This window comes from Dermacentor andersoni, chromosome 8, assembly GCF_023375885.2.
Source record: "Dermacentor andersoni chromosome 8, qqDerAnde1_hic_scaffold, whole genome shotgun sequence".
NCBI classification, from domain to species: Eukaryota; Metazoa; Arthropoda; class Arachnida; order Ixodida; family Ixodidae; genus Dermacentor; species Dermacentor andersoni.
In genome coordinates this window covers 131,184,807-131,208,181 of record NC_092821.1, presented here as the reverse complement: position 1 = coordinate 131,208,181, position 23,375 = coordinate 131,184,807, and the positions used below count along the sequence as shown (strand labels likewise).

At 50.0% G+C, this 23,375-nt stretch overlaps 2 protein-coding genes across 2 annotated transcripts; both read left to right on the top strand.

Annotated features, from left to right (window-relative positions):
- Positions 1–1,057: 1,057 nt before the first annotated feature.
- LOC126525670 (uncharacterized) lies at positions 1,058–6,112 on the top strand. Its single transcript, XM_050173584.2, has 3 exons — positions 1,058–1,195; positions 2,902–3,332; positions 3,841–6,112. Exons 2-3 carry the CDS (start codon positions 3,019–3,021, stop codon positions 5,702–5,704), a joined length of 2,178 nt encoding a protein of 725 aa, XP_050029541.1. The 5' UTR covers positions 1,058–1,195; positions 2,902–3,018; the 3' UTR covers positions 5,705–6,112.
- Positions 6,113–17,745: 11,633 nt separating this feature from the next.
- LOC126525677 (uncharacterized) lies at positions 17,746–23,179 on the top strand. Its single transcript, XM_050173589.3, has 2 exons — positions 17,746–19,078; positions 22,389–23,179. The coding sequence occupies exons 1-2, from the start codon at positions 17,953–17,955 to the stop codon at positions 22,565–22,567; spliced, it is 1,305 nt and encodes a 434-aa protein (XP_050029546.1). The 5' UTR covers positions 17,746–17,952; the 3' UTR covers positions 22,568–23,179.
- The last annotated feature ends 196 nt before the right edge of the window (positions 23,180–23,375 follow it).

Genomic DNA, 23,375 nt, shown 5'->3' with positions numbered 1-23,375 from the left:
TCGCCGCCAGGCATGATCTGGTGGCCACGACAGGCAGCCTGAAGGCCACCCACAGAACGACGGCATCTTAATTTTCTTTTCATTTTTTTTTGGCCTTCACTAAATAAAGTTTGTACCACCACCACCACATCTGCCAGCGCTCCGATGAACGCGCACCATAACTCAAGTGCTCCGGCGTTCCACCGAGCGACGCCCGCGTTCCAAGACGGCTGCGGCTTTGGAGCTCGCCGGTGATGTCGCCGCCCACGAGATGGCTTGCTTACAATAAACGGGGGCTGCTTGGTTTGGGGCTTCGACGGTCGTCTGTTGTGTTCTCCCTTCAGTGCGTCTACCTCCATGCGGTGGCAGCGACGCTATACAATGTCGTCTTCCCTTACGCAACCCCGGAGCCCTATGGCCGCAGCGTGTGTTACCTTTCGCCCACTCTGCCATCGTTGGCTCTGCTCCGTCGAGAAGCGCTCGTGTCGCGAGCGAGGGTGACGTGGCGTCGCGGCAGTGCCCTCTCCCTCACGCAACACCTGGCGCGCTAGCGCTTCAGCAGGTGTTCCCTTTCACCCTCTCTGCTTCGTCGAGGCACAGGTCGTGACGTAGCGTCGCAGACAATGACAATGGGTGCCGTTTCGCTGCCACAGATGACAGACGCCGGAATTTTCGCTCAATGAGAGATTTGACGCCTCGGCATAAAAAAAAGAAATTCGCACGTTTCGTACCTGCGTATGTGGCCTACTGGAAACTGATGCGCGTGCTCGTGCTTTTGTGTACGCATTTACAGTTCTTTTTTTTTCTCCCCTTTCGGCAGTGACGTCTACAGTGGGTACAGTGGGTACAACAACAACGACCTCCTCGCTTCCACTACTGAACGGTGTTTATTTTCTTGAACCCCCGCTCCACCAAAATTAATTCATGGCCGATCATTGCAGAGTGGCTTGCGCCATTTCACCGAGAAACAAGCAGCCAAAAAGAAGTCTTGAGACCAGACCAGCAGAACGCGCATTGCCATCGTCGTGGGCGCTGGCATAGCGCGAGCTGTGGCACGAGCTGTGGAACGAGCAAGCGAGCAGGAGGTTCGAGCTTGTAGGAGCCATTCCGCAGTCTATTCTACGAACGCTGCACAGGCAAACGAAGGAGGTTGGTCGACCGTACGCACACAGCGCTAAGCCATCATCGTGCAACGAACGCCTGTCTTCCACAAGACGTGAGTACCCGTGTCTTCTCCTCCCGCTGTGATAAACAATGGCCAGTCAAGAGATGTCGCCGAAGACAACGTTCCGACGAACGGACTTGCCTTCGTTAAGGTCTTGTCGAAAATTTGGCTTCAGGGACATGTCTTGTTCCACTGTTGATCACTTCAAGCCACCATGTTCCTGTAAGCTTCTCTCTTTCTCTCGTTTTGGACTCCTCGCGCTGTGTATTAGTCTGGTTCGCAGCAGTATTCAATGCTTAACAAGCATTTCATATTGCGGTGCAATTTATGCATCTTCACATTGTTCACGCGATCAGAGAAGGCAACAAAAATAATAGAGACCGTTGTTAAAGGATACTTATGGGCGATGTGCGGGCTAAGCATCAATCGTGTCATTTAATTACAAGCTTTGTGTGTTGCAAATATATGTGTTGCAAATAAATACTTGACTCCTTTCTATAGCGAAGCTGTTGGGCTACTTTCCCCGCTATCATGTCCGCGTGTAGAGAAAAAAGCCCGAAGATAGTACAGTGCCGGGCCGATCCACTGCAGAGGTGACGCAGGCGTTAAGCACTCCCCATACCTGGGCCGATACCGAAGATAGTGCAATGCCGGGCCGACCCGCGGCGGAGGTGCAGTTCGCCATTAAGGGGCCCTCATACACATGCAGCTTCGCTGGTCATCCTTCACAGAGTGGAAGGGCACTGAGGTTTTTTTTTTTGTGTGTGTGTGCTTAATACGGAGAACGTTGTAGGTTTTCCCGGTGTCCTCAATGAACAGGCTAGGCGTCTTACTTTTATGTATTGAGTTCTGGAGTTTTACGTGGCAAAACCACGATTTGATTATGAGGTGCACTGTACAGGGGGACTCCAGATCAATTTTGACCACCAGGGCGACATTAACGTGCCTCCAATGCACTGGGTATAGGCGTTACTTTCATGTTATGGAAACAAAGGTCAGGTGATGTGTAGGCAAAGCTTAAAGTGTGCGTTAATTACGGGTTTTGTATATACGTGCGCATCGGAGCGTTATAAGCGTTTTAATAACTGCGAAGAATTTGAGAACTCGCCGGCTACAGTTGCTAAATGTGCTAAAGTGATTATTAAAATCAAAATTTTGTTAATTTGTCAATTATGCTTTTCCATTTTTCCGTGCACTTAATGTTCGTCACTTCGAGCGATCCAGTTCAAGGATTGGAATTTGTGCTATCTGCCACATGCAAACTTTTAAGTGTTCAACACTATAGAAAAAGAAGTTGCCGGATATTCCACGCACATCTAACAATCGATTATAGTAAGCGCAGAATTTTTTTGTTTATTTAGGCTGCACTTCTTCCTCGCCCAGTGAACGTTCTGGTCCCACTCTGCTCACTTCTTTCTCTACACTCGACTGTTTTTGTTGCCATCTTTTTCGCTTCTTTGTAGCCGACTTCTTCGCTGCTTGCCTCTTGCTTGCCTCTTGTTCTGATTCGAGCACTTACCCATCTGCACACGCCCATTCCGGTGTTTCGCCAACAATATTCTTATACCCAGTGTCACATGCCGAGATGGGCATACTCAGCGGCTTAAGTTGTATAACCAGCAGAACAGCAGCAGCCGGCACTCGCAAATCGGGAAGAAGAGGCAAAGAAAGCTTTGCTTAACTAAAAATCGCCTGTGTTCACAAAGTGTTTTCTCTCTCAAGTGCTTCCGCCTCAGTCTTGCCTTTACGCTGCGCAGACTTGGGACAACTCCAAGGGACAGCCTCTAACGTGACGACCGTTGACCGACATCCGCAAATCAGCGACTTTTCTGCGTAGCAAGCGACGCCTCACCCGATCACAGCGCGGGCAGCAAATGGACAAACGCGACGTTCGGCCTCGGCCTCACCGCGACAGCACCGGGGCGTGTCGCTTCGACCTGAGAAGGCGCTGTACTAGGAGCGACAGCGCCCCGGTCTGCCAGCTCCTGTGGCGCCTCGAGGCGTGCAACCAGCTTCTCTCCCACATCGGGTTCCAGCTGCGCGAGGAAGAGGAAGACTGCATCGGCGAGCTCCGGCTGGTCCTGACCCCGCGTCAGGTGACCGTGCACCCGTGGAGGGCTCCCATGAGGTTCGGCGCTCGCAGCCGCGCGGCCACGGATCTCTTTCGGCACCTGTGCGAGGCGCACAGGTGCGTATTCTTTTGGCGGTAGAGCGTGGCCTCTGGGATCACACCAAGGTGAGCCATTGCGATCTCGGTGGCCACTGCTGAAGCGGTGAAAGCGGCGCGATAAGGTACGCAAACAGAGAGGCAGAGAGAGGGATCAGGAATAAAAAAAAATCAAATTCTGGGGGTTTACGTGCCAAAACCATTATTCGGTTGTAAGGCACGTTAGTTGGGGACTCTAGACTTCTTCTGCGCACCTGCTATTCTTTAACGCGCCCCTAAAAAAGAAGTACGCGAGCGCATTTGCATTTCAACCCAACCGAAATGCTGCCGGAATCGAACCAGCGACCTCGAGCTCAGCGACGCGACGCCATAGGCATTAAGTCACTGCGCCGGATAAACTGACGAGACAAGCTCCCTCTTTCTTTCGCTCTCTGTCCCTTTCTTGCTGCATTCTTTTTCGTGGTGATTTCTCTGTTGCAACTACGAATACGTACCCAACTCGCCCAATCTCCGGATCCGTTGTAAACAGGTGCGTCACGTTGGTCGAGCTCGACTACGACGTCGCCAGGTACGAGGTGCTGCTGGCCGCCATCAAAGAGAGCGTGGGCGTGAAGCGGATGCGCGTCTACGACTTTCACGACATCCCGCGGGATAACCCGGGCCTCTTCGACGTCATCCTGGAGCTGGTCACGTCGATGGAGCGCGTGGACGAGCTGGAGTTTCGCAAGCGGCACCACCACTCCATCGACAGCGTGCCCTTGCCTCCGTTCTCTCTCAGCCGAGTAGGGGGCACCACTCTCAGGAAGCTCAACGTGGCCGACCTGAACCTGAGGGACTCCGAGGTCTCCAAGCTGATCACGCTGCTCATGTGCAACGACACCGTGACGGAGCTCGCCGTCGGGACATCGGTGTGCACGTTCGCGGGCACGGAGACGTCACTGGGCTTCGCCGATTACCTGGCCAAGGCCAAGGGCACCCTGCGCAGCCTCACCCTCAGATCGGTCGGTTTCTGCAGCGCCCCCGACATGGAGAGGCTCGTCAACACCATCGCCGCCATGACGGCGCTCGAACAGCTGGTCGTGGACATGGTGCCCTGCGGCAGTGAGGGCACCGACATCTTCGCCGAGGTGCTCGCGTGGAGCACCACCCTGCGCCACCTGAGCGTCGTCCTGCCCCCGTGGTGGGACCGGTCCATGTTCTACGACGTCTTCGACGAGCCGGACAACCGCTTTCGCTGCGTTCGACGCTGGCTGACGGGGCTGGCCAAGACCACCGTGCTCGAGACCCTGACGCTGGACCTGCTCGGCTTTCACCTGGACGAGTGCCGCATGCTGTTCCGGGCCCTGGCGGAGAACGCGAGCGTCAGGCGGGTGACCGTGCACCGACTCATCGAGTGGGGCTGCGTCGAGAGCGCGTGCCGCATGATCCGAGAGTACGGCCTGTCGGAGCGAGTGCTCATCAAGGACCACAACATGAGCCCCAACAGCATGTCCAAGCTGCCCGCGTGTCCGGAAGTCAAGGCCGTCACCGTCTACTCGCACTGGTTCCGGGCCGCGTCCTGCAACATTCGCGCGGCCTTTCGCGTCCTGGGCGCGTGCGGCCACCTCACCTCACTGCGGGTCCACCTCAGCGACCACACCTTCAATTACTCGGTGCTCAACGCCCTGGCCTCGTACCTGGCCGGTCCCAACCAGCTCAGGGAAGTCGAGGTGCACTTCTACGCCAGCCTGTTCAACGAGCTGAACATGCCGCACGACAGCAGCGAGAGTCCCCTGATCAAGGCCGTGTCGTCCAAGCCAAACTTGAGCAAGCTCACGCTGCGCCAGCTGCGGCTGAGCGAGGCGGACTGCCGGCTGCTCGCCGACAGCGTTCGGCGCAGTCGGAGTCTTCGCGATCTGACGCTCTCGGCGGCCAACAGCGGTCACTTCCTGAGGCTCTTCGCGCCGTCGGCGGCGAGGAATTACACCTTGCTCAACGTCTGCCTCAGCAACATCGACGGGAGCGACGAGGAGATGAAGGCCGTGGTGGACGTCGCCAGGCGCAACCGCAGCCTCGTGGCACGAGCCGCCCGCTTCGTGCTCGATGACGACCGGTCCATCTACTGCGCGAGCGCCATCGAGTTGGTGCTGCGACACCCCAAGCTCGCGGAGACGTTGCAGGACAAAGCGGCAGTCGGAGAGAGTCGAGCCAAGGAGATGATCCGGCGCGCCCTGGATAGCATTTCCGGCCTGGACGCGTACATGACGGCCGTCCGCGTAGTGAAGGACAGGGTGGAGTGCTGCAGCCTGCCGGACGCCGGCGTTCAGCTCGACCAGCTGAATCACGACTGTTGGCTGCACATCAGGCAGTACCTCAAGGTGGCGGACGTTTTGCAGGTTGGACATCCGCTCTGAGGAGCCGCTCAACAATACACACACTCGGGTTCTGACCGCGACGTCTGTGGCCGTCTTCTTGTTCCTATCTTAAAATGCGTAACCATTTTACGTGCACGGTTCTATCATATGGGAACTCCCAACAGAGAGAATGTGCGTTCTGCAAATTGGCTACAAAATATACTTTAAGATGTGTCGGTGGAAGGGGGCAGTGGTGCAGACATATTTTTTGGGGGTGGACGCAGTATGTCCCCCCCCACAAACACGCACTGATACGCCCATCGAACGGACGGGATGGGCACGCACATCTGCCATTTCCGGCGAGGAGCCGAGTCGTCTTCAAGGCAGTTAAGATTAAACGGTTTACTACAAGTGGAGGCATATAGTTTTTGTAACGGCAATGACATTCACACTTCCTTTTTTCACCATTTCTGCGTTAAATTACATGGAATATGTATCATCATCAGAGACGTTTGTAGACAAACGATGCGCATTCAGAGGCATCGCCAAACACCGTGTCCCGCCACACAAATAACATTTTTTTATAACTGTATATTAGTTGCGGGCGTTTCATATCTCCAAGCAGCGGTCTGTTTATCACGAGCGCAGTGAAAGGTTTCCGAAGAATTTCGGTCACGTCCGCTTTGTTAACGTTCAAACCCAAAAGCTCGCCACAGGAGCTACTTCCGCTGCTACAGACGAGGTTCGAGCCCCAGAGCTCGTTCAATTTATGAACGTACAATTGTGCATGAACATTCGGGCGTTTATGCTAACCTGAACACGGTCTTTTAAGCTTCTAAAAGGAAATGACATTCCTAAATAAGCGCATAGTACTTATTGCTCAGTGTTTGCATACATATGCACTGCAAACACGGCTCGCACGCGTGCCGACACAACGTACACAGTTTTTTTTTTTTTACCGCAAATGCGTATACCTCATTAATTCTTGACAAAAGAAGCAGATCATATCGGATAAGCGCTCGAACGAGCCACACGAGAAAGCCCTAGGAAATGCTATCATGCAGTGGCACACTATCATGCCGTGCTACTGTGAGCTGTAGCGTCGCAGTGGCAGGGTATAAACCACTGCATAAGCGCACGTATCAAGCATATCACTAGTAAACGGACAAGCAAGTAGAGCGTTACTCGCAGCATAGCCAAGGATACGAGACCTCCGAGCGCAGGTTATATTGCGCAGCGAGATGTAGTGTCATTGTTGGGAGCCCGTGGTGTCCCACTAAATGATTTGCACAAGTGGTCTTCTCGGCAGGCGTTTACTTTTATGCTCATCTGCAGGTCGCAGGGTGGTTTCCTGCGCAATTTCGCTCCGTTTATTGATAAAATATTTATTAAAAAGGCCCTATGACTGTTGTTCGACTGAAAGTGTGCAGAGGAGAGAGAACAAACGTCTCATAATCCGAATCAGTGAGAAAAAGTTCTTCCTTCACCAAAGGCGGGTGGCCTCCTCAGTCCATGAAGCCATTGGCCTTTGCGGCATACCTAAATTGCCATCGCAATCGACGCTTCTCTCGAAAGGCGAAGCATCGATTGTGATAGCAAATTAGTGGACAGTTATACGAAGTAAAAATAGTAGTTCTACCGGCCATGTAAACTTGTAAACATACGCACACCAGCTAAATTATCAACCATGGTGTCACGCGCGCACAACCAAACGTAACACACATCTCACTCGATGACTGCGCAAACTCGCTGTCAAAACGCTGGAGTGAGGAAACGCGGCAGCAGCAGCGAGCGAACTGGCCTTCGTGCTGTCGTTCTCATCAACGCGAATCGCGTAAACACAGCGCACAGCGAACTCTGTACCTGTTGCGTTGGTTTCAGGATAGAGCGGCCAGGCCGATCGCGCGCGGCCGCCCGGAGTAGAACGCTCCTTCCCTCTCCTCCTCCCTACCCTCCCCATTCCCCCCACCCACGAGGCCGCGCGCGACGGAAGGCGGCGCGCTTCCTCCCCGCTTTCCGCCACTGCGTGCGCGAGATTGAACCGCTATCACCGGCTCGCCGTCGCACGCTTTCACTCGCACATACAGCAAACGGAGGCGAAATGCGAAAACGCCCGTGTACTTAGATTTAGGTGCACGTTAAAAGAACCCCAGGTGGTTCACAATTCCCAGAGTCCTCCACTACGGCGTGCCTCATAATCAGCAAGTGGCTTTGGCACGTAAAACCCCATAATTTAATTTTTGATACAGCCAACGGCACGAGGCGACGATCTTGTCGTCCTTGAATTTTATGCGGAACCTCACGGTGAAGCCCTCTAGCCAAAACACTGACTATCTAAAATGGACAGAGATATCGACGAGTATTCCAAGAAACTTGGCCAAACAGAATGACATCAACTATCTCACAGCCTCGACGGACAGCTAGGAAATAAAAACGCCTGGCAGCTTCTCAGGCACTTATTAGATCCATGAGCAGACCAAAAGCGCATCGCGCAATAAAATGCATCGACTCGCTTATAAATATCCGAGCAACGACCAGGAATTAATACAAGAATTGAAATATTGAAACCTAAACGTATACAAATAGACTCATCACAGATACTCGATCATCACAAATACTTGATCTTATATTAATCTCAAATGGCTTGACACCGCATGTGAATGACTGCCTTGTTGATGAAGGGCTATCTGACCACAAAATGATTATTCTGTCCTTGAACATGTCATCGTACCCTTTGCACCAGGATTCAAGCATCCAATATGTAAACTTTCAAGCTGCTGATGATGTTAGTGTCTTGGATTACCTTGAAAGGTCGTTTGATAACTTAATGTCTGTTTATGGATCCAATGGTGGCACTGACGATCTCTGGGACTTTTTTTCCAAGGTTACGATGCATTGCATTACGCGATTTATCCCTACAGGCGTCAAAAAAATGCAAACGACATAATCCATGGATTACAAGGGAAATAATACATGTCAAACGGAGGATAAAAAGGAAACGAAAAGCTTGTTCTCGAAATCCTAGCGCCCAAAACAAGACTTTGCTTCATAACATAAGGCTCGAGTTAAACCGTCTGATCAAAGAATCCAAGGAGAGATTCTTTAATGTAACACTGAAAATTTTCCTTCATAAAGCACCTAGTAAATTTTGAAGATATGTGAACCCTTCTAAAGAACAACATAAAGACGAGGATGAAAGGATTAACCAAGAACGTACAGAAAATTTCAATTCCTCTTTTTCCTGCGTGTTCACCAATGATGATGGCACACTTCTGTACTTTCATGACACCTCTGACCGCCCTTCAGCATCTCACCTTCTCATCAATGAGGAAGGAGTCCTGAACCTTCTTCTGCGCATTAACATTAAGAAATCCCCCGGCCCCGACAACATCCCGAATGAGTTCCTATATAGGTATGCCCCATGGGTTGCTAAATATCTTACCGTAGTCTTTCAATATTCGCTCACCCAGGGAACATTTCCTACAGAGTGGAAGCAAGCTAAAATAATTCCAGTTCACAAAAGTGGGAGCACATCTGAGGTAGGAAATTACAGGCCTATTTCTCTTATGAGTACCTGCTCCAAACTGCTTGAGCATATAGTTTGTAAACATCTGTAAAATTACCTCGAAGCTTAAATTTATTATCACCAGCACAACATGGTTTTCGCAAGAGGTTGTCTACAATAACGCAGCTTGTTCAAACCGTTCACGATCTTTCACAAACATTAAATTGCCGAGGACAGGTCGACCTAATTTTTTTAGACTTCGCCAAAGCGTTCGATAAAGTATCACATCCTAAACTCCTGTTAAAAATGAATGAAATATTTAGAAATCCAAATATTATTAAGTGGCTTATATCCTACCTTCAGTCTCGTGGGCAGTATGTTGAAATTGTGGTGAAGAGGAAGACGAAGAAGGCGCTCTTGTGTCGGCTGTGCGCGCGATCAGCGTTCGCCTACTGCCAGTGCGACTAGACTGTGCCTAGTGCCTTATAATAAATCATCTTATTACATTTGGTGGAAGGTGCTGCACTCCCCGACCTCACCCTGGAGCTTCGCAGCCGAACTTTAACATCTGCTCCAGCCGCTACTATGAACGACGCTGCCAACAATCCGCTTGGCGCATCTACCGCTCCTGTCATCTGCGGCGCCGTGCAACGGCAACGGGACCCCCCTGTTTTTAGCGGATCAGGTGAGACTGACGTAGAAGATTGGCTCTCTACCTACGAGCGCGTCAGTGAACACAAGTGGGATGACCCGACGAAGCTCCGTAGCGTCATCTTCTATCTTGCTGACGTTGCGAACCTCTGGTTCCACAATCACGAACGGGAACTGCAAACCTGGTCCGCTTTCAAAACTGCATTCGCGGAAGTCTTCGGTCGCCCAGCCTTGCGAAAACTCCGTGCTGAACAGCGCCTCCGCCAGCGCGCTCAACAGCCCGGCGAGACTTATACTAGTTACATAGAGGATGTCGTTGATATTTGCGCCCGTGTCGATTCCACCATGACTGAAGAGGACAAGGTGAAGCACATCCTCAAGGGCATCGAGGACGACGCTTTTCAAATGCTCCTGGCGCGGAACCCTACTTCTGTCGCAGCTGTCGTCACTCTTTGCCAGAGCTTCGATGAGCTGCGTCGCCAAAGGGTCCTCGCGCGCAGCGCTCTCGCACCTGGCGACTCTCTCGCGGGCCTCACGCTTCGCTCAAACACCACGCCAGCAGCATCGCTCTCTGTTGAGATTAAGGATTTCATTCGTGAGGAGGTGGCGCGCCAATTGTCTATGCTGCCTCTCAACGATGGACCTCCCCAGCCTGACACGCTCCCATTAGGCGAGCCATTCGCGAGGAACTTGCTGGGTCTTTACCTTTCGCCCAACCCTGCCCTCCCGTGGCTGCACCTCTGACCTATGCAGAAGTCGCCGCGCGACCTGCGCCGCCGACGTTCTCGTTTCCGGCGCCAATGCGACTTCAAGCTGCACCTCCTCCCGCGTCGCCTCCCATTCCATCTCGACGCCCAGTTCAAACCCCTTGGCGCACACGCGACAACCGACCCATATGCTTCGCTTGCGGTGTCGCCGGCCACGTTGCGCGCTTCTGCCATCGTCGCATGCCACCTGCTAACGCTACTGTCGCACCGCCTGGATATGCCTATTCCCACGATACTACCGGGCATGCGATGCTTCGCGACCACGAGTTTTCGCCGCCTCCTCGACGCCCTGTCGGCACCCATCGTTCGCCATCACCACGTCGTCGCTCACTTTCCCCCTTCCGTCGCCGCCAGTCACCTAGCGAGGGAAACTAGTTGCTGCAGTTCCGCAGGCACGAACTGCAAGCTTCGCGACTTCTACAAGGCCTGCACAGTCGCCAAGCAATTTATTGGACGTTTTGGTCGAAGGAACCGCCGCAATTGCGCTTATTGATACTGGGGCTGCAGTTTCTGTTATCGACGAAAAGCTTTGTCGCAGCCTCCATAAGGTCACAACGCCGTTAGCTGGTATGCTTCTAAGCACCGCGACTGCACAGCATATAGCCCCGCTTGCTCAATGTACTGCAAGGGTGGTCATCGACGGCATTGTCTATGTTGTTGAATTTCTCGTGTTGTCATCATGTTCACATGACATTATTCTCGGCTGGGACTTCTTGTCTCACCATCGTGCCATCATCGACTGTGCCCGGGCCGAAGTGGCGCTCTTCCCGCTTGCCGATGCCCCGCTGCCTGACCCCTCTGAACAAAAAGCCTCCAAGCTCACTATTGTGTCCGATACGGACATACCACCCGACATGTGTGTGCTTGTGCCCGTCTCTTGCTCTACCGCGCCAGACGCTACAGTACTTTTTACACCGTCGCCGATTTTTCTACGTCGCAAGGCCCTACCTTTCCCATTTGCCGTCCTCACCACTGTGTCTGGATTATCCTCAATGCTTGTGTGTAACCCGTCTCACTACCATGTGACGTTACTGCGCGGCGAATCACTCGGTAGTGTTCAGCCCCTTGACCCGCTTCACATTCTCGATGTTTCCGACGACACGGCCTGTTATGAACTCGACGCCCTCACTTCTCCCGTGCCGTGCACATCATCATCATCATTGTCGTCGTCGTCGTCGTCAGACGTTCTTGAATCTGTCGTAGACGCCGATCTGCCGCCTTCATATCGCCAGCAAGTCCTCGCGCTTCTTCAGAATTTTCGCTCGTCGTTTGACTGTGACCAACTATCTCTGGGGCGTACGGCAACCGTCACTCACAGCGTACACACTGGTTCCCATCCTCCTTTACGCCAGCGACCATACCGCGTGTCGACAGCCTAGCGACAGATCATTAACGAGCAGGTCGACGACATGCTGCACCGTGGCGTCATTCGCCCTTCCCACAGTCCTTGGGCGTCTCCTGTAGTATTATTACGCAAGAAGGACGGGTCAATACGCTTCTGTGTGGATTACCGTCGACTCAATAAGATCACTCGTAAAGATGTTTATCCGCTGCCTCGGATAGATGACGCCCTCGACTCCTTGCAAGGCGCGGAGTACTTCTCATCTTTGGATCTTCGCTCCGGCTATTGGCAAGTGCCGATGGCAGATGATGACTGTGAGAAGACAGCTTTCATCACGCCCGATGGCTTGTACGAATTTACCGTAATGCCATTCGGGCTCTGCAACGCGCCCGCTACTTTCGAACGTATGATGGACACCATCCTTCGCAACTACAAGTGGAAAACATGTCTGTGCTACCTTGATGATATCGTGGTGTTTTCGCCAGATTTCCCGACACACCTCGTTCGCTTGCGTGAGATACTGACCTGCCTTACCTCTGCTGGCCTCCAACTTAACATCAAAAAGTGCCGTTTTGCTGCTCGCAAGTTAACAATATTGGTTCACGTTGTATCGAAGGACGGTGTGCTTCCTGACCCAGCCAAGCTTCGCGCGGTCGCAGAGTTTCCGACGCCCACTACTCTTAAGGCGCTCCGCAGCTTTATAGGGCTCTGCTCTTACTTTCGGCGTTTCGTGAGCAATTTTGCGACTATCATCGCACCACTGACCAATTTGCTTACCGCTACCAACGGCATCTCCGCGTGGTCAACTTCCTGTGACGAAGCCTTCCAGCAACTACGTCGCCTACTTACTTCGCCACCGATTCTTCGACACTACGATCCCACAGCGCCTACAGAGGTACATACGGACGCCAGCGGTATCGGACTTGGTGCAGTCCTCGCACAACGGAAAGACGGCTATGACGAGTACGTCGTCGCATATGCGAGCCGCACTTTAAAGAAGGCCGAAGCCAACTACTCAGTAACAGAAAAGGAGTGCTTGGCCATTATTTGGGCGCTCGTCAAATTTCGTCCATACCTATATGGTCGCCCTTTTGACATTGTCACCGACCACCATTCACTTTGCTGGCTGTCCTCGTTGAAGGATCCGTCAGATCGCCTAGGCCGATGGGCACTCCGCTTACAAGAATATGATATCCGCGTCGTCTACCGATCGGGCAGAAAGCACTCTGACGCCGATGCGCTTTCCCGATCACCGCTACCTTGTGATGTGGCTTCAGTGTCTCCGCTCTTGGCATCCATGTCAGCCTTCAACGTCGCTGATATGCCGGACAAGCAGCGTAAGGATTCCCTGCTTTCAACTATGCTGAATTTCCTCCACGACCCATCCGCCACACCCTCTTCTCGAACACTTCGTCGCCAAGCCGCTCACTTTACTGTCCGCGACAACGTTCTTTACCGCAGAAATTATTTGTCTGATGGTCGCAAATGGCTCCTGGTGATACCACGACACATGCGTTCTGACATATGCGCTTATTTTCATGCTGCTCCTCATAATGGTCACGCCGGCGTTCTGAAAACGTATACTCGGCTAAGGCAGCGTTTCTACTGGCACGGCATGTATCACTTCGTGCGCCAGTACGTACGCGCTTGCACGGCGTGCCAACGGCGTAAAATTCCACAGCGCCCTCCTGGTGAGCTACAGCCGCTGCCCTGCCCGGCTCGGCCCTTCGATCGCGTCGGCATAGACCTATACGGGCCACTTCCCTGCAGCTCCTCGGGTAACCGATGGATAATTGTAGGTGTCGACCACTTGACGCGCTACGCCGAGACTGCCGCACTCCCGGCGGCCTCTGCGCGCGAAGTTGCGTTTTTCATCTTGCGGAACTTCGTTCTTCGACATGGCGCACCACGCGAACTGCTCAGCGACAGGGGACGTGTCTTCTTGTCCGAAGTCATCCAAGCCCTTCTCGCTGCATGCAGCATCGTTCACCGCAAGTCTTCAGCCTACCACCCGCAAACGAACGGCTTGACAGAGAGGTTCAACCGCACACTCGGTGACATGTTGACTATGTACGTCGCCTCGGATCACAGTAACTGGGACACTGTTTTGCCGTTCGTCACGTATGCCTATAATACGGCCACACAAGCTACCACTGGCTTTTCGCCCTTTTTTTCTGTTGTATGGACGAGAGCCCTCGTGTACTATGGACACAATGCTCCCATACCGACCCGACGCTTCCGAATGCACGCCTGTGTCTGAAGCCGCCAAATACGCCGAGGACTGTAGGCAGCTCGCGCGAACCCTTACGACCGCTGCTCAAGGTCGTCAAAAGCTGCGGCGTGACAGTGGCGCGCTTACACCAGTTTTCCCGACTGGTTCCCTTGTTTGGTTGTGGGTCCCGCCTCACAGCCCTGGCCTTTCGACCAAACTCCTTGCACGCTATGATGGCCCCTACCGCGTCGTAGACCGTACCTCCGCTGTCACCTACATTGTAGAACCTGTGACACCTTCACCCGACCATAGGCATCGCGGGCGTGACACGGTTCATGTCAACCGACTTAAGCCGTACTATGACCCCCTCATCCTACCTACGCCGTAAGTCGCCAGGATGGCTCCTCTTCTCTCCCGGGGGCCATTGTGGTGAAGAGGAAGACGAAGAAGGCGCTCTTGTGTCGGCTGTGCGCGCGATCAGCGTTCGCCTACTGCCAGTGCGACTAGACTGTGCCTAGTGCCTTATAATAAATCATCTTATTACAAAATAAATAAAATTAAATCCATGCCCAAACCGTTTTTGTCTGGAGTACCCCAAGGCAGTGTCCTGGGTCCTCTTTCATTTCTTATATTTATTAATGATTTGCCTTCTGATATAACTGTTCCACTAAGGTTGTTTGCAGACGACTGCGTTATTTACAATAGGATCGAATCTTTAAGCGACCAGTTAGAACTTAACAACAATTTACAAAGAATATTAAAATGGTGCAATGAATGGCAGATGACACTGAACCCAGAAAAATCTGTTTGTATGACCATAACAAGAAAGAAGGTGACTGCGGTACAATTACAGCATCGGTCCACATGAACTAAATAGAGTAACAGAATATAAATATCTAGGACTAATATTTACTCAAGATTTAAAGTGGAATACGCATATCAATCAGGTGTGTAGCAGGGCTAATAAAGTCTTACGGGGTCTCAGGCGAAGACTGTACAGCGCAACTCGTGAAGTGAAAAGCTTGGCATATAAGGCAAGGCCGATTATTGAATACGCTAACATTGTATTGGACTGTAACCAACCGTCATAAATTGGACAGAGTTCAGCGACTCGCCTCCAGATTCATATTTAATAAGTATCAGCGCGTGCACTCTCCTACTGAACTATGCAGATGTGCAAACCTCTCCGCTTTAGAACTGAGGACTAAGTTTGACCAACTGAAATTTTTATACCTAATTATTCATAACCAGGTTAAAATTACTTTAACTGAGTTCTGTACAATTTCACCAGATCAACGCTCCAGACACAAGCACAGTTTATACATACGGCCGCCAGTTACACGGAATGATGTATTCAAGTATAGTTTCTTTTCGAGGGCGATCATAGAATGGAATGAATTCCCCAATCCACTTGTCGCATGTTCCTCTGTCAGTGCTTTTACTGCTGGTTTGGAGAATCTAATTTTTCCGGATATGAATGCATCATAGCATCTGTTTCTGATGCGCATACTGCGAGTGTTTTGTCTTTGATCACCGCATGTCACTTTTTACAGATACTGCTATTGTATTGTTCTTTGTTCTACGTGTACCGATATGTTGTATCTTTTTTGTTGTATTTCTATCCACGCCTGTAATGGTCCATCCTTGGACTGACAGTATAAATAAACAAACAAACAAACTAGAATACTCCAGACGTATTAACCTGGAACTGGACGAAGACATCACCGAGGCGTAAATATGTGTCGTCTTAAATAACATTCGTTCAACGGCCGCCTCAGGAGAGGATCAAATTTCTAACAAAATGCGCCGTAAGCTAGATGACAATTAATACATTAGAGCAATTACTGAACTCATGAACGAACGAACTCTGGGCGCCTGAGGCACTACCATCAAGTTGGAAACATGCTAGGGTAATTTTTATTCCTAAGCCGGGCAAGGCACTAAATCTGGAAAACCTTCCACCTATTTCCTTTACCTCCTGCCTGGGGAAGCTGATGGAGCACGTAATTCTAAGCCGACTAACAACTTATTCGGACTCAAATGACTTCCTACGCGCCCCCCACGATAGTGGAATTTAGGCAGAAACTATCCACACAGGATATAATGCTGCGAATTCAACATGACATCTTAAATCCGGGACTCACAATGGCTACCAGGGCCATCTTGGGCCTGGATGCGTATGGCCCGTGCTGTGCTTGCTTTTCTATGCGACAAAAATGCAGGTGCTGGGCTGTGATAGTGCAAACATTGCAATCGTCCATAGCATGAAGAGGGCGCTTGGAGCTGGCGTCTCGCCAGTGTGCTCACGTATGCAGAAAAAGCACGTAAGCACGTGCCAACAAAGTGGCTCCAAAGCATGCACTCAGTGTCGAGGGCACCCAGGCCAGAAAGAAGCGTCGCACGGAACAGGAGCGTTTTCGATATATACGCAGCGAAACGTGGTGCAGACCGCTGCTACCACGGTGCGGTGTGCCATGTAAGGCAATGATAATGTTCAACCCTCTCAGAGATTATGAACAATGACGCACAACGCCTCAATTAAGCAAATTCGTCTTCCTGTGTGTCCAGTGGACTACGCGGACAAGCAGCAATGGTGCGCGCAAGGTAACATCAACTCAGCACTCTCGTGTTAGGCAAGACGTTGAAGAAATTAAGCTTTAGCCGTCAACATCACCGCTAATTATCGTCAGTCAAAGCAAACAGCAGTTACAGCTACCATTCAAAGCTTCGCTTACATTTATTCCCACAATGCGCGGAATCAACACGTTTTTTTTTTTTTCTGCCGCGTTTACCTTGCAAGCTTCTATTCATTCTTTAAAGCATTGGGGAATCGCTCGTACAAACCAGCGCCAAGCAATAAAATGAGAAATATTTACATAGCAAACCATAGGCGCCGACTACGGGGAGGCTCCAGGTCTCGAGCACCGTCCGGAGTTTGCCGGGGGGCGCTGAGCCCCCCCCCCCCCCCCCCCTAACGTGTCATAGCCAGAGTTTTGTCACACATAATTTTAGGTTTCTTTTGACTCGTCTCGACCTTTTCGATTAAAATTTTATTGTGGCCGATAGCTTACTGCATCATTGTTGACGCGGACGTGCACGGATTTTAATTCATGCTTTGCTTTAATTCTGCAAATCCTGAACAGGCGTATTAGAAGTACCAGCGGCTGCTGCCTCATCCGTATTTTCTCACTTCAACATTGCTTCTTCAAGTGCAGTAAATAAATAAATAAATAAATATAAGGTGCCGAAAGCTGCACGGCCCCCCCTCCCCCACGGAAAAATGAAAACTTTCCGCCTATGCCCTGAGGCATTAACCCTCGCATTACATTATATATATATATATATATATATATATATATATATATATATATTTGTTGTTGTTGTTGATCGTTGGCTTCTCATGATATGACTAATTAATATCGGGCCCCTCGGTTAACCCCCTTTCTTCTCGTTTATATATATATATATATATATATATATATATATATATATATATATATATATATATATATATATGTGTTATAAAGGATATAAAGGACATTATATTGTATATATCTTCGAACGCCAAGCAACCGCTTACGGTGAACGCGATCGGCCGATAAACTATCCAACACGAGCCACAATCATCATATGCCGTAGCCCGACAATCGTGAACTCTCAACTGAATGTGACAGCGGGATAAATTCGCGATCGCCGAAGCGCCAAGTATAGAAGTTTGCCAAAGGCGTTGACATACTAGTACATCGCCGTTGTCAGTTCATGTGTGCGTTGGCGCGTTTTTCCGAAGCGTCGGAAAGCGCCGCGTCGCCACCGCGGCCAGGCGAATGAGCGATGAGTGAGACACCCGCGTCAACACCAACCACAAGCAGTGCACCAACAAAGCCATCCGGCAATGACACCACCGCCGGCACGCCGAAGAAACAGCGGGCGCAAAACTTCTGCTATGCACCGCGCTGTCGCACAGGCCAGAAAGGCGCGCCGCGGTTCTCGATGTTCACCGCGCCCAAGGACCCAAAGGTGAGGAAGATATGGCAGTACAACCTGCGCCGGCTCGACAAGCCGCTCACCCAGTTCTCGTCGGTCTGCGAGCGGCACTTCGACCCTCGTTTCATCGTGCGCGACTACGTGCACATCATAAACGGCGCCGAGGTGCGGATACCCCGAGGCAAGCCGAGGCTCGCCGAAGGCGCCATTCCTACGCTGCTTCCCGACTTGCCCGGGTACCTCTCGAAGAAGCTGCCCAAGCAGAGGCCGACCAAAGGCAGGCAACTGTCGGAGCCCGTGGTCAAGACCAACCTACCGTCGCCGCCGCCGCCGCCTCCAAAGAAAAAGAAGCAGCTTCAACAAGATCCCGGCGACAACGAGTCCAGCGATCAACAAGCCGACGACTCCGTGTGTCAGGACAGCAGACCCGACAGTCTGTGCTCCGAAGACACGGACACTACCGCCAGTGGTACCGGTAATCAAACGGCCAAGGGGGCTCGGCCAGCCCCCGAACTTAAGGTGGTTCGGCCAGCCCGCGAACCTCCACTGACGATAGAACGCCTCAGGAAGGAAAACATCGAGCTTCCTTCGGTGGCGTGGTGCCTCCTCGGAACTCGAGACCCGTACAGGGTGGTGTTTGCGACGACCGACGTGAAAAAGGTTGCGCCGGATTCGCTCACGGTGACGCACCCGAAGCTGGTCAGCTTCTCGACCAGCACCGACGGTCCGGAAATCGTGGCCGAGGCGTACTTCCAGGGCACCCTATGCTGCAAGTCGATCGTCACGACGCTGGACGCGGCGAAGGTGATCCTGCAGGACGCGAACGCGACACACATGTGCAAGGGGGCGATGACCCCGAGCGAGTTCGAGGATTGCTGCCGCAGCATCACCGTGCAGCTGCTGCTGAAGATCGGCAAGAACGACGAGGGCACCGTGTTCAGCCTGGAGTGCACGAGAAACGTTGAGACGGAAGGTAACAGCCCTTCGCTTCGCCTCACGAGTCGATGGGTGGGAGTGTGTAAATGTGCTGTGCTGTGTGAGTGTTTATGTGCGTGCATTTGGGGTATGGTAGTGCGTTTGGCCTTCCTCTTATTTTTTCCCCCCAGCTTTGGTTCTTAGGTGCAGAAACTGCGAAGTCAAACACAAGAAACTAAAACAAGCCTTCGAGCACGTACACACGAAATGCTGCTTGGATGGAGGTGCACTCTCAGTACACGTTCTTTACTGTTATAGATTTTCACTATGTTTGCTTAACGTTACTAGATGCAGCAAGAAAAAGTTGCTAGTTGTTATGCATTCATGTTGAAAATTCAGGTCAACTTCAATATGAAAAATGTGCTGAAGTGTCCCTTTCTTCATCTTCGCTTATAAGCTGTGCTGCAGTTTCAACAAGAAAAATAACTGGTCAATGGATACACGTCCTGTCACTGTTGTCACCTCGATTATATTTGCCGAGTGGACTGACAGGTTGAGTCACGAAAAAATTCAGTGCTCCGTGATCACTCACAGTTATTCAGACAGGCATCAATTTTGGTGAAGCATCATGTGACAGTGAAAGTGATAGTTGCTGTTGGCTACCTTGACGGTTACCATCGGGTGAAGAAGGGAATGGATTTTAAGAGGGGCAAGTTCAGAACAGTGACAGAGGCGTCTCGTAAAGGACTCGTAATCAAAAATCCTTTTCCAACGTTGCTGCTTTCCCACTTGGCTTTGGTCATTGCTGGAAGCTTGCAGGCTGAAGCTCTTCAGAAGGCCTTGTTTCCATCTGTGCTGGCCGTTTTAGATGAAAGCGTAATCTAAGCCATTAAGCCTTTACACATTATTTGATTGTCTTTTGCCCGTACCACAGAGATGTGGTCAATGCCATTAAGAGTCTAGGGCTTTAAGTTCCTTAATGCCATTATATCTGAAGGAGGACAAGGCGGTCACTCCTGTTTGTCTTGTTTTTCTCGTGCTGTAACTGTAGTCTTTACAGGACAGCTGTCAACACAGTAATTACTCTGAGGAGCCTTAGTTGCTCGAGAGCTTAACAAATAATTAATTACATTATAATGCGACCCATTCAGAAAGCGCACCAAGTGCAGCATAGCTTCTGACATGAAAAAATGAGATTATTCATGTCACTGAAACCTGATGTGGCGATCTCGTTGTACCAGACATGACTGACGCTTGCACACGGAGCTGTGCTGCTGAAAGTAATTCAGAACTCAACTGGGCGTCGAGGGAGAGCCAGTTACCCTGGATTTCCAAGAAAAGCACCAAATTGGAAAGTCCACTTTGGCAGTCCACCTGGCCACTGTATGGACTTCAACAACTGAACCGGACTGACTGGCGTGCTGATGTTTGTGAAATCACATGACCGGCTACCTTGGTGACGTGAACAGTCACCTTTTTCACATCTGAAGACACTCTTAACTTGGCTCGCATTTGAGAAGGTCACATAAAAGGTGCTCTTAAGGAATTGAGGCTCCTTACTATAATCAGAGTCAATAGAAAAAGAAAGCAGGTCCTGCAATTATCATGTCAGTGTTCCTTTGTCACAGTTACAATAGCTGCAGTGAATGCAGTAAATTTGTCAATTGTAGTGTTATCCAAAACAGTTATTTAGCAGGGGGAAAGTTCCAGAAATGGCACTAAAGAACATTGTCAACCTACAAATTATTTTAGATTACTTCTGAAATGCGTTTTGTCATCTGCAGCCATAGCTATTAACACTGAGAGCGAGTGTGCATTTTACAGCCAAATAGCTTGGGTGAATGCAGTATGGCACAAGTGGCATTGAGTTTTAATGTCTTTAGGTACGTTCGTGTTTGAGTAATTAAATATCATTTCTTTGCACCCGTGTGACATGGATATCAGTTCTTTGTGATAATGAGTAGAGCATTTTAGTTATTTATTTATGCAGCCTATTTCATTTACCGTTTTATTATGTGTACAAGTGGACATCTTTTATATCACTTACCAAAGAAACATTCTATAAAGAAGGGGTTAACCTGAATTGTGAATTGGTTAAAAAAGACTTGCCAACATTATGATTTGAAAAGTACTGCAATTACCCCCCCCCCCCCCCCCCCAAAGAAAGATACTGTAAATTTTGTATTTATATAAAATCTTAACTGCTTATTACAAAAAGGCATACTTTGTGACGTACCCATGCTGCAAACAGGTCCCATTGCAGATATGTCCGAGTAATCATGAGAGTCCGAAAGAATTGCTGGGTGACTACATTCGCTTTCTTCTGAAATCAAGTTTTAAGAAACACTAGGTGGAACTCTGGTGCTGCAATTACTCAGCTACCATAGGAATTATGGCCATTAGCAGATGGATTTGGCTTGTGTTGCTTCTAGCTTTAAACATTCTTGTATGCTCTAAGACAGTTTACACTTGTTGGGGCCTATCTTTGACCCATAGCAATAATTGCCATCTGTTTAGCGTGCCTTTCTTTTCTTCTTTGATTCTGTGCTCCCTGTACTTTCAGGCCATGAAAGGCATGCATGTTAGCAGCATGATGTAGCATTCTTGACAGAAAACTAGCGAGTGCAAATTTTTCAAGAAATAGATGACAAGCAACGCGGACAATTATTGCTTGGGACGAACATACAGCCCACAGGGTGGAATTTTTTTTCACTCAGTGTTAACCCTTTCACACCCAAATTATATATGAAGAAACTTATGAAATTTCACATTTTTTACATAGTCTTAACTTTTTCTGTCATTCTGATTCTGAAAAGAGATTACTGGATTGGTTTCTTGCCACGATCAACCACACACACAGACATACAAAAAGAAAGCTGCTCTTGAGGGCAGCTTTCGTTCAATGATAACTGTAAGTTGTCTTTGGCAGTGGGAGTAGCACAGCATCGGGCTGAACGAGTGCAACTCATCATTGGCGATATTCGTATAATCTCCCATGACAAGTACAGGTTGTGATTGAGGTTTAAAAGCTTAAATTGCCAGCAATTGTAAGTTTATGAACACAGCAGGTTAATTAGTCTCTGTGCACATGTGTAATCGTTGCAAAGTGTTTCACTTTCAATGTAGGAAATGACCAATTTGCAAGCTCGCAAAGCCATTCGAAGCCAGACGGACGAAGTTTAGGCAAGCCCTTGTACTACTACTCACTTTCACATTGGCCGAAGTGTGCTTGCAGCTGCCGTAGACACTATGATGGAAGAGTTCCCTCTAGTAAATATGTAGGAAATTAGTATGATTGCAAGTGTGCTCATTTCGTAGGCAAAACTCGTGAAACATTCAAATGTCTCCCTGGTTGCACTCCCTCGCAGGAACAGTGTGCGTGCCCTGCAAGGTGCTACGAAAAAATCTGCAAAGCAGGAAGTCCAGAGTGCTAAAAAAACTGATGAAGGAGTGCCTTGACGACGGAGAGCCAGACAGCCCCGAGCAGACGACACAGGAGAGTGCCGTCTGCTCTCCTGCTCCAGAGGAGCTGAGAAACGGCTCGTAACAAGTGCTTCAACTCTCACCCAGCATAGGATTCCATATGAGTGGTCACTGGAGGGTTCCTAGTGTCTGCTGGAGCTGCCACTATGGTGGTTCGTTTTAAGGACTCTGTACAGTGTGTGCATGGCTTGTAATAGTTGGCTTTTGGTCATCCCCGTGGCATCGTTCACTACTAAAGTAGCACTACAAGTGAACTAAATGTGTGAAATTGTCTGATGTTGGACCCACGATGGTCGTTTGCTCTGCTGCTAGGGCTAAAATTTCAAATCTGTTATTTTGTCAAGATTACCTTATGTGGCAGTGATTAGTTTAATGCAAACTTTGGAGTGTGACCGTTGATCAGTCTTCCAAGCTCCTCGCAGAACAAGTTCTCTGAAGGCTAAGAAAGACCACTGATGCTCAAGCTAGATTTATGGAACAGACCAGATTTCTAATTAACTTCACAGATGAGTGCGATTTAGCTCACTACTGCCAAAACATGCTGCACATAGGCATGGTAGAAGCTAGGTGCTTGAGGCATGATCTGCTGCAGTTCAGCCAGTCGTGCATATCTAGCATTAGCACCATCAATGCATTAGATTGCCATTTATTAAAGCATATAAATCTTTGTGACAAACTGAATCGCTTCTGAATTATCAATGCGCTTGTCTTTAGAGAATGATGTAATCAGTTAGACCAGAGAACTAAGAAAATTATACACTGGTAACAGAAGCCAGAAACATATCTATAAGCCAAGCCCACAGACGAGTCAAGCAAAGTCTGCCTTCTGCTTGGCGTTCACATATTGGTTGAGCTGCTGTGTCACTAGGATA

Excerpts from the sequence above, each read along its gene's own strand:
- LOC126525670 (XM_050173584.2), top strand. The coding sequence starts at position 3,019 with ATGGACAAACGCGACGTTCGGCCTCGGCCTCACCGCGACAGCACCGGG. Across the intron at positions 3,333-3,840 it reads CACCTGTGCGAGGCGCACAG|GTGCGTCACGTTGGTCGAGC; the intron begins GTGCGTATTCTT and ends CGTTGTAAACAG.
- LOC126525677 (XM_050173589.3), top strand. The coding sequence starts at position 17,953 with ATGAGTGAGACACCCGCGTCAACACCAACCACAAGCAGTGCACCAACA. Across the intron at positions 19,079-22,388 it reads GAGAAACGTTGAGACGGAAG|GAACAGTGTGCGTGCCCTGC; the intron begins GTAACAGCCCTT and ends ACTCCCTCGCAG.